General features: G+C 43.2%; 1 protein-coding gene across 1 annotated transcript in view; it reads right to left on the reverse strand.

Moving 5' to 3' along the window:
• SPRED1 (sprouty related EVH1 domain containing 1) overlaps positions 1–4667 on the reverse strand; it is a 121747-nt gene extending 117080 nt beyond the window's left edge. The window contains exon 1 of the mRNA XM_077464757.1: positions 4426–4667. Coding sequence (XP_077320883.1) covers positions 4426–4448 — 23 coding nt within the window. The 5' untranslated portion in view covers positions 4449–4667. The remainder of the gene's footprint in view (positions 1–4425) is intronic.
• Positions 4668–12270: the final 7603 nt, after the last annotated feature.

Raw genomic sequence — 12270 nt, forward strand, 5'->3', positions numbered from 1 at the left:
CAGGATTTATATAGAGCCAACAGTTTACGCAGCGCTTTACAATAGAATTATATATTACATATATACAATATATTAGGGAGTGAATTAGAAGCTTGGTGGTGTCTGGAAATGTTGCGAAGGCGCCAAGATTTGGACAAGGATTGGATGGTTACCCCTAGCACCCTGGCACGTGGGGACGAACTGACAGATGTGCCATTCTGATCAATTTTGACTCAATTTAGATCAGATACGCTCAACCTGAGTTGACCAGCCAGTGCAGAAAATGATTGATTGACTGGTCCTGAATACGATCGTGTTTTTATGGCTGGGATTATGAGAAAACATGATGAAAACATGAGACGCGATCGATAACATCCGATCGTAAGTCATAATTGTATCTTAACTATCGACCAAAAACCCCTTCCCTGGGTGTGGCATATCGATGACATTTTTTTTTTTAGACTATAGCTTGGTAATTCCTATCGGAAGCAATTGGTCGTAAAAGAAATTGATGGTTTATTGAAGCGTGTATGTCCGCCATTAACCAGCTGTTTCTGAAGCCTTCGTTCCCCTAGACCGGGTACCTGCTCTCTGTTTTGCCACCTGTCATTTAGCTCACCCAGTTTCAACATAAGCCGCCCCTCTGCAGATTAACACCTCTCTGCGACAATGCATGCTTCTATTTGTGGAGCACACCTTCATCCCCGGCATGTGAACAGTGGCATCTGTCCTCGTTAATAAAAGTGTAAAGCAGCAATCGGTGAGAAGGCTGGCACCTTTCAGGGTCTAGTATCTATGAAGCCCCCCTTCTTTGCTGCAGCCATGGGTGCCCCAATGCAGGTGTCTGTGGCATGTGACGGAGTGAATGGGCACAGGTATTTTATGAATGGAATAGGGAGGTCACATGACACCCGAGCCTCCCTGCTCTGATATTTCCCACATAGCTGTGTCAACAAGAGCGGGAGGGAGAGGCCGGGAATGAGGAGGAGGAGGAGGAGGGGGACAAGCAAAGGAAGGCAGGGAGAGAATGCAAGATTTGGAGCAAAGACAGGAAAGACTGACACAGAAAGGAAACATGCAATCACAGCCATTCACAAACTGCAATACGGTCACATTCCACATTATGAGCACAGTGTGCGTCCAGTGTAAAGGGCGCTGTTAGTGAGCAGCAACAATTGTGTGCCAATGGTGCCCATGTCTGTATAGTAGAATAGACCATCCCACCTCTTTTCATTCTTCCCAATCCCCCCCACCTCCTCCTTCCTTGTCACCGCAGCCTCCTTATCCCCAATTTATTCATAATTCCCCGCCGTTGCCCCCATTCACAATGTCACAGCACGTAAAAGGTAATATTGCCTGCCAGGCTTTTATGAATGGGATCCTGCTATGCAAATGAGGGCAATTCACAAAAACAGCAGCACAACATGGCGGCTTAAAGAACTGAACACACCAAGAACAAACACTACGGGGCACGGCACAGCACCCACATTCTACAAAGCAAACATGCAAGGTCATTGCAAAAAGGCACCACGGGGCTCTCAACACACATCGATCACCCAAAAAGAGGAAAAACACCACCAGGGCTACACGAGCCGCAGGGCTTCATGTCTACAGACAAGCATGGGAAGGAAAAGGCAAACAGACATTTCCAGCACAAATCCATTATCTATAACGCATTGAGGACTGTCTGACTCAACCACAGCAACATAAAAACTCCATGTAAAAAAAAAGAAAAAAGTAAAACAGAATACAAAATATATTTCAACGAAAACAGCATAAAACCAACAGTTTTAAATATATGTATATATATATATACACACACACATATATATATAAAAATAAAATATACAAAATACATTTTAGCACAAATCTTCATATAAAATAAAAACAAACACATACAGGACAACACAAATCATAATCAAAAACAACCAGTGTACAGAATGCATTTCTATACAAACCTCTATATCAAATAAAGCTACTGTAGAATGAATATAAATATTTATATAATAAAAAAAACACACATACAGGATACATTTCAACACAAATCAGAATGTAACCTAAAAAATAACCAGTGTACCAAACACATTTCAACACAAACCACTATAAAAAAAAAAAAACTATAAAAAATAAAGCTACTGTAGAATGAGTATCTATCTATCTATCTATATATATATATATATATATATATATATATATATATATATATATACTGTATATATGTTATACAGTAGGGTTATTTCATATAGTGATTTGTGTTGAAATGAGTTTGGTGTACTGGTTAATTTTTAGGTTATATCATGAGTTGTGTTGAAATGTATCCTGTATATGTGTTTTATATATATATATATATATATATATATATATATACACACACATACAGAGAGAGAGAGAGAGAGATCTATATCTATATACATATATAGATATATATGTATAGCTCAATATAGATATATATGTATATTTATATAGATATACATATATTTATACACACACACACCATAAAAAAACACATATAAAGAATACAGTCGACACACACCACAACATGAGATAATAACAAACAATATTATAAACAGAATACATTTTAATACAAACTACAGCAAAAAAGAAACACAATGTTCTACCCGAAACAAAATAAAGAAAATCAATTGTAAAGCCAAAAGCTTGCTATTCTTGCCTATTCTCGGTACTAAATGGATTCCTTACAGGCCACTTGGACCTTTACATAGCTACTGTAAGCCATAGTTGAAGGATGGCCGGAAATTGTGGACAGTTGTCGGTAGAAATGGACGGTGTCATTTTTTAAATTGCCTGTAGCCCAATACATTCCACAACATATATAAAGCCATCGCTAAGCCATTGACGCCTACATACACGTTTTTTCAATGGATCACATTTGGCGCACACTTTTACGTCTTCCATTACATATACAATGAAATGACTCCAATATTTCTATGGCTTTTTAATGTGCAGATGAGAATGAGAAGAGTCTCTGATAAAGGGTTCCTGAAGGCAGGCTTATCACTTCTGTGTTCTGCATGTCACCGGAGGGAAGAACCGACATGGGCGATGTGCTATGACCGGATGAGTCATCACCGAGGACTTCATATCAAACCTCTGCACATACATGACCACCAGGAACATGGAAGTGCCTCTTACTTCTCAGAACAGATCCCTATAGGCCAGTCCTGGAAAGGACTTATAGACTGATGTTGGGTAGGTAGTGTCACTCAAGCTTTTCCTGAGAGTCATAACCCCCCCCCCCCCCCCCCAAACTCTGAACAATATGAACCTTTAGGGCCACCAGCACAATCATTGCACAGTGTGTGACGTCCCCAACAGGGTATGTGATACAATTTGGTCAATTTCAGGCCTAGAGACCAATGCTGGTCCTCAGGAATCTGAATCTATTCTGTATTCCTCCAATGGATGCCACTTTGTTCATAAGACTGAAGCTGGCCATACACTATGCAATCTGATTGTACAACCTGCTTTAAGGCCTACCACCCGATGTTACAATCTCCTTTAGAACAACCAAGAGCTATGTAGTGGAAGGGCCTGCCTGGTTGGATACAAACTGATTGGGTAAATTATGTAGGTCCTCAAACTACATGGCTTTGGAAAATCTAAAGTTGATTGTATGGTTTGGTTGTAATGTGTATGGCGACCCTATACTCAGCATACACATTACACAATCTGACCATACAATCTACTTACTAAAGCTGTGTAATAGAAGGATTTACCTAAACGATCTGATCAATCTGTAGCCGATCAGGCAGGCCCTTGCACTACACAGACTTTGTAGATCTGGAAGAGATTGTACAATCAGATTGTATAGTCAGTGTGTTGTACCCCTTCTGTATGTTCCTACTTTTGTTTGGCAATATGTTGGCACTAAGGGTGCACATGCCATCACCTGCACCCAGAATAAATACATTGCAGTCCAATAACGTGATGACTGGTAGAAATCCTAGCCAGCGGTGTACCATCTGATCCCTGCCAACATGGTAGAATGTGTGGTGATTCACCCACCGCCCCCCCAGTGTACAGAATCTGACAGTCCATGGAGGGGGTGAAGATCTCTTGTGAATCATCTTGGGAAGTGTAACCCCCAAACTCAAACCCTCCTGAGATATCACCAATCATCTGCCAGGCAACACAACCACCACCATGCCCTATGCACCAGTACCAAGCCCAGAGTGGGGGGCACACCACCATCACATGACCCCCACACCTGTCCACACCTGGCCAGGCCCAGCCAATCACTGACAGCCCAAACCCATTCTGCAGTGTCACAGATGCCAGGCTTTGTCCCACATGGTTCCCATGTCACAGCCATGCCCAGGGGACATTGTACAATGGGGACACCACACACACAATGTACAGCCACCCAACCTGCACACATGAAGGGCCCCTATCCTATGGGGCCCCCTCCATACAGGTGCTACTCACTCTGGCTCTTGCTCGCTGCTCATTGTCCCCCCTCACCGGGCACCGAGCTGGCAGTGCAGGACTGGAGCGCAGGGAGTGTCCCGGGAGAGCCACATGGTGACCACAGATAAGATCCGACGGAGATCGGCCGATATTCACAGGCCAACACAGCCGATCTCACAGCACAGACGGGGCCGATCCTGCACCAAGCATCCGTGTGAGAGCATAGCCAGAGAGAGAACCTCCACCTCCCATCCAGAGACTGAGCCTCCACCTCCCTCCCATCCAGAGACTGAGCCTCCACCTCCTCCTTCTCCTCCTCCTCCTCCATCCCCTCCTTCTATGGACAGGGGGGAGAAGGAAGACTGCCTGCTGCACATGGACACACATCATCCTGCACTGGAGGGATCCACAGGAACAACAATACACACATCTGTACACAGTAATATCATAATAGTGCATGGAAACAATATACATGTCTGTACAGAATAATAATAATAATAATAGTGCTTGAAAACAATATATGTATATCTGTAAAGATGAAGAATAATAATAGTGCATGAAAACAATATACATGTCTGTACAGAATAATAATAATAATAATAGTGCTTGAAAACAATATATATATATATATATATATATATATATATATATATATATATATATATATCTGTAAAGATGAAGAATAATAATAGTGCATGAAAACAATATACATGTCTGTACAGAATAATAATAATAATAATAGTGCTTGAAAACAATATATATATATATATATATATATATATATATATATATATATATATATATATCTGTAAAGATGAAGAATAATAATAGTGCATGAAAACAATATACATGTCTGTACAGAATAATAATAATAATAGTACTTTAAAACAATATATATATCTGTAAAGAATAATATTAATATAATAATAATAATAGTACATTGACACAATATACATATCTGTAAAGAATAATAAAAATAATAGTGCATGAAAACAATATACATATCTATAAATAATAATATAATAATAACAGCAAATCAACGCAATATACATATCTGTAAAGAATAATATAATAATATTAATATTGCATCAACACAATATAAACATCTGTAAAGAATAATATAATAATAATAATAGTGCTTGAAAACAATATACATATCTGTAAAGAATAATATAATAATAATAATAATAATAGTGCATGAACACAATATACATGTCTGTAAAGAATAATAAGAATAATAATAATAGTGCATGAACACAATATACATATCTGTAAATAATAATAGTTTATGAACACAATATACATATCTGTAAAATATAATAATATTTATTATTATTATTATTATTATTAATAATAATAATAATAATAATAACAACAGTGCATCAACACAATATACACATCTTTAGTTTAATACTCTATTAATACTCTACAGCATACCCTGTTTTAAGTACACTCACTTTACATACACTCGCAAGTACGGACATACCTGCAGATGTCTACATAAAGTACATCGCAAGTACAGACATCCCACACCACGCAGCTGCAGCATGGCCTGGAAGAGGCGGAGCTGCCGCTCAGAGTTGTCGCTAGTGAAGAGGCCACAAGTGAAGAGGCAAAGTTCCCGCCAGCCCAGAGTTGCCCGCCAGCTATGTCCACCCGCCAGCCCAGAGTTACCCACCAGCCAGCCCAGAGTTGCCCACTAGCCATGCCCGCCAGCCAGCCCAGAATTGCCCACCAGCCATGCCCGCCAGCCAGCCCAGAGTTGCTTGCCAGCCATGTCCACCAGCCAGCCCAGAGTTACCCGTCAGCCAGCCCAGAGTTGCTGCCTAAACTTAAGTGGATTATTGTACAGTACTATAAACTTCACTCCCTGATCCACCCCCCCCCCCCCCGCCCACCACCACTACAGCCCATGGTCCTCCACTATGTGCCCTGAGCCCCCCACTACAGCCTCTGACCCTCCAGAAGTGAAAAAAGGTATTGCTTCACTTTAAAGTGGAGGGCCACTCAAAAAAAAAATGTATTAATAGAATTAAAAAAATTCAAAATTTTTGTTCACTTACCTGAAATGCTGTTGCCAGGCAGTCTTCCTAATCTGCCTCTTCCTATTCCGCGGCACTTCCTCCTCTACGGTGAGCGGCCCCGTTGCCTCCTGGGACATGTGTGTGTCCCAGAAAACAATGGGGCCATTCACAAAGCGTCACGCGACTTGCGCATGTGCAGTAGGAAACGGGCAGCGGCTCCACTGCCCGTTACCCTTCGTTAGGATGGAGGCGCCGGCAGCCAATCCGATGGATGGATCGGCCTCGGGGTGGCCAACATCGCGGGATCGTTGGACAGGTAAACAGGTAAGTGTCCTTATTAAAAGTCAGCAGCTACAGTGTTTGCGCTGCTGACTTTAAAAAAAAAAAAAAAGTATTGCCCGGAACACCCCTTTAAGTACATTTTCGTTTTACACACATGCTCTGGTCCCATTGTGTACTTAAAAGTGGGGTATGCCTGTATTCATAATATTAGTGCATGAACACAATATACATATTTGCAAATAATTATTATTATTATAACAGTAATAATAATGCATGAACACAATATACATACTACATCTGTAAATACAAATACAATTATAATAATAATAGTGCACCAGCACAGTATACACACCTGTAAATAATAATACTTAATAATAATAATAATAATAATAGTGAATGAATACAATAAACACATCTATAAATAATATTATGATAATTTTTTCCCCACAAATAGAGCTTTCTTTTGGTGGTATTTGATTAGCTCTAGGTTTTTTTATTTTTTGCGCTATAAACGAAAATAAGACTGCCAGCTTTGAACAAAAAATAACTATATTTTTTACTTTCTCCTATAAAACATATCCAATAAAAAATGTAAAAAAATCGAATTTCTTTATAAATTTAGGTCAATATACTGTATATTCTGCTACATACAGTATGTTTTGGTAAAAAGAATCCCAAAGAGCATATATTGACTGGTTTGCGCAAAAGTTATAGCCGGTGTTCTATCAGATAGTGGCTGCTATCGAGAAGTGCCTGGGATGTCCTGCGCATGCGCCGAGCATGCGCTGTACGGAACAGCACAACAATCAGCTGTTGTGATGGCAAGATGGCACCTGCGTACAATAGCCGACGTCAGATTGTGCCTGGCGCTGGCGAGGCGTGTTCATGTCGGTGAGGGCGGATTTGTACATGTTGGGGTTGGATTTTTAAATGATGGGCAGTGCTGCAAAGATGGAGGCGGATTTCGCAAAGATAGCCCGTGCTGCAAAAACAAATTTTATTCTGCTATCCTTCCTGGATGCTTGCGGGGCGTGCCCATCTTTAAAAAATCCGCACCCGACATGTACAAATCCTCACCAACATGAGGCAGCATTTAAAGATCCACCCCCATCTTTGCAGCACTGCCCATAATTTTCCAATCCAACCCCAACATGTACAAATCCGCCCCTCGCCAACATGAACACGCCTCGGCAACGTGAGGCACAATCTGACAGAAAAATTTCTTCCGTCCTCTATTGTGCGCAGGCGCTGTCTCACCATCACGTAAAATCAGCTGTTGTGCTGTTCAGTACGGTGCATGTGCAGTACATCCCGAAGACTTCTCGATAGCGGGCACCGCCACCCACTGATCGGCTTCTGCGCACCCCCCTACTCAGAATTGCAGAATCATGTATATATACATGATTCTGCACACAATGGCCACCCTGTAGCAGTAAATCTCTTATGGAGCAGTCAGAAAGCAGTTAATATTAATAGTAATGTATCACACCACACATAGGAGCTGCAGATGAACAGGGATCCCCCACTCCTGCACAGCCAGGCACACCGAATCTTCACAGGCACACAAAGTCAGAAAACAGTCCGTAGCTTTGTTTTTTGTTGTTTATTAAGGAGTTATCAACTTGGATGGGGACAGTAGGTTATAGGATGCCTATTTGACAGCAACAATAACTTCAGGGACATTTTATGTACAACTTCAAGTGCTTCAGGCAATGCTAGGCCACCTGGCTGCAGCTGTCTCTTTCATTAGCCCATCTGGCTGTTTCTTCACCAGCCCAACCGGCTGACTCTCTATACCAGCCCACCTGGCTGACTCTTCACCAGCCCACCTGGCTGACTCACTGGATATTTAAGAAGACTTAAAGGGGTTGTAAAGATTTGTTTTTTATTTTCTAATATGTTCCTTTAAGCTAGTGCATTGTTGGTTCACTTTCCTTCGATTTCTCTTTTATGTTTTTTTTCTTTGTCTGAATTTCTCACTTCCTGTTCCTCCTCAGTAAGCTGTTCAGTAATCTGTTCTGGCTGACTAAACACCGCTCAGATGATGGTGTGAAGTTTACTGAGGAGAAACAGGAAGTGAGAAATTCAGACAAATAAAAAAAACATTTAGAAGGGAAATCGAAGGAAAAGGTAAGTGAACTAACAATGCACTAGCTTAAAGTGGTTGTAAACCCTTACAACACACTTTGACCTACAGGTAAGCCTAGATTAAGGCTTACCTGTAGGTCCAAGAAATATCTCCTAAACCTACAGGGTTTAGGAGATATTTGCCGAAAGACAGACACTGCTGTCTACGGCGCATGCGCCGTAGACAGCGGCGCGCAGGCGCACTGAACGCGGCATTGTCAACGACGAAGATGGCGCGCGTGTCGGCTCCCGTGCGCATGCGGGAGAGTGACATCATCGCGGCTTCGCCGAATGACAGCTGCGGAGCAGCGAGACCCCACCGAGAAGATAGATGCGCCGGACTACAGGGGACAGCGGTGACTTCACTGGCTCCTGTGTCAGGTAAGTGACACATAATGGACTACTATGCGATGCATAGTAGTCCATTATGCTTTACCTTTGCAGGGAATGAAAGAGGAAGTAAACTCATCAGGGTTTACTTCCTCTTTAAAGGAAACTATTTAGAAAATAAAAAACAAAGCTTTACAACCCCTTTAAGCCCATCGCTGTCTTCAAGGGAGACTGGCTACAGTACATGTGGCAGTTTCCCCCCTTTGCTAGTCCCCAACAGTGTTGAATCACTCACTCTGTCCTCTCTTTTCTCCTGTGCCTCCAGAAAAGGTGAGTGAAGACCATGGGGGAGGGGGAAAACTCTGTATGCCTAGCCTCTCTGTATACACCCAGCCTCTCTGTGTATACCCAGCCTCTCTGTATACCCAGCCTCTCTGTGTATACCCAGCCTCTCTGTATATACCCAGCCTCTCTGTATACACCCAGCCTCTCTGTGTATACCCAGCCTCTCTGTATACCCAGCCTCTCTGTGTATACCCAGCCTCTCTGTATGCATCCAGCCTCTCTGTATATACACTAGCCTCTCTGTATACACCCAGCCTCTCTGTGTATATCCAGCCTCTCTTTATACACCAGCCTCTCTGTATATACACTAGCCTCTCTATATACCCAGCCTCTCTGTATATACACTAGCCTTACTGCATACCCAGCCTCTTTGTATATACTCTAGCTCTGCATACCTAGCCTCCCTGTGTATACCCAGCCTCTCTGTATACACACAGCCTCTCCATGTATACCCAGCCTCTCTGTATACACCCAGCCTCTCTGTGTAGATCCAGCCTCTCTGTATACCCAGCTTCTCTGTATACACCCAGCCTCCCTGTGTATACCCAGCCTCTCTGTATATACCCAGCCTCTCTGTAGACATCTAGCCTCTCTGTATATACACTAGCCTCTCTGTATACCCAGCCTCTCTGTATACAGCCAGCCTCTCTGTATATACCCAGCCTCTCTGTATATATCTAGCCTCTCTGTATATACACTAGCCTCTTTGTATACCCAGCCTCTCTGTATACAGCCAGCCTCTCTGTATATACCCAGCCTCTCTGTATACACCCAGCCTCCCTCTGTATACCCAGCCCCTCTGTATATACCCAGCCTCTCTGTATACACCCAGCCTCTCTGTATACACCCAGCCTCTCTGTATATACCCAGCTTCTCTGTATACACACAGCCTCTCTGTGTATACCCAGCCTCTCTGTTAACACCCAGCCACCCTGTATATACACTGGCCTCTCTGTATACCCAGCCTCTCTGTATACACCCAGCCTCTCTGTATATACCCAGCTTCTCTGTTAACACCCAGCCTCTCTGTATATACCCAGCCTCTCTGTTTACACCCAGCCTCTCTGTGTATACCCAGCCTCTCTTTAAACACCCAGCTTCTCTGTATATACACTAGCCTCTCTGTATACCCAGTCTCTCTGTATCCACCCAGCCTCTCTGTGTATACCCAGCCTTTCTTTATACACCGGCCACTCTGTGTATACCCAGCCTTTCTTTATACACCCAACCTCTCTGTATACACCCAGCCTCTCTGTGTAAACCCAGCCTCTCTGTATATACACTAGCCTCTCTGTATACCTAGCCTCTCTGTATACACCTCCAGCCTCTCTGTGTATACCCAGCCTCTCTTTATACACCCAGCCTTTCTGTATACACCCAGCCTCTCTGTATATTCCCAGCCTCCCTTTATACACTAGCTTCTCTGTATACCCAGCCTCTTTGTATATACTCTAGCTCTCTGCATACCCAGCCTCTCTGTGTATAACCAGCCTCTCTGTATACACATAGCCTCTCTGCATACACCCAACCTCTCTGTATACACCCAGCCTCTCCGTGTATACCCAGCCTCTCTGTATATACCCAGCCTCTCTGTATACATCCAGCCTCTCTGTATATACACTAGCTTCTCTGTATACCCAGCCCCTCTGTGTATACCCAGCCTCTCTGTATACCCTAGCCTCTCTGTATACATCCAGCCTTTCTGTGTATACCCAGCCTCTCTGTATACACCCAGCCTCTCTGTACACACCCAGCCTCCCTCTGTGTACCCAGCCTCTCTGTATATACCCAGCCTCTCTGTGTACACCCAGCCTCTCTGTATACACCCAGCCTATATTTGTACACCCAGCCTCTCTGTGTATACACAGCCTCTCTGTATATACCCAGCTTCTCTTTATACACCCAGCCTCTCTGTATACACACAGCCTCTCTGTGTATACCCAGCCTCTCTGTTAACACCCAGCCACCCTGTATATACACTGGCCTCTCTGTATACCCAGCCTCTCTGTATACACCCAGCCTCTCTGTATATACCCAGCTTCTCTGTTAACACCCAGCCTCTCTGTATATACCCAGCCTCTCTGTTTACACCCAGCCTCTCTGTGTATACCCAGCCTCTCTGTATACACCCAGCCTCTCTGTGTATACCCAGCCTCTCTTTAAACACCCAGCTTCTCTGTATATACACTAGCCTCTCTGTATACCCAGTCTCTCTGTATCCACCCAGCCTCTCTGTGTATACCCAGCCTTTCTTTATACACCGGCCTCTCTGTGTATACCCAGCCTTTCTTTATACACCCAACCTCTCTGTATACACCCAGCCTCTCTGTGTAAACCCAGCCTCTCTGTATATACACTAGCCTCTCTGTATACCTAGCCTCTCTGTATACACCTCCAGCCTCTCTGTGTATACCCAGCCTCTCTTTATACACCCAGCCTTTCTGTATACACCCAGCCTCTCTGTATATTCCCAGCCTCCCTTTATACACTAGCTTCTCTGTATACCCAGCCTCTTTGTATATACTCTAGCTCTCTGCATACCCAGCCTCTCTGTGTATAACCAGCCTCTCTGTATACACATAGCCTCTCTGCATACACCCAACCTCTCTGTATACACCCAGCCTCTCCGTGTATACCCAGCCTCTCTGTATATACCCAGCCTCTCTGTATACATCCAGCCTCTCTGTATATACACTAGCTTCTCTGTATACCCAGCCCCTCTGTGTATACCCAGCCTCTCTGTATACCCTAGCCT

This window comes from Lithobates pipiens, unplaced genomic scaffold, assembly GCF_037356315.1.
Source record: "Lithobates pipiens isolate NorthernLeopardFrog02 unplaced genomic scaffold, aLitPip1_a1.2 Scaffold_30, whole genome shotgun sequence".
NCBI lineage: Eukaryota > Metazoa > Chordata > Amphibia > Anura > Ranidae > Lithobates > Lithobates pipiens.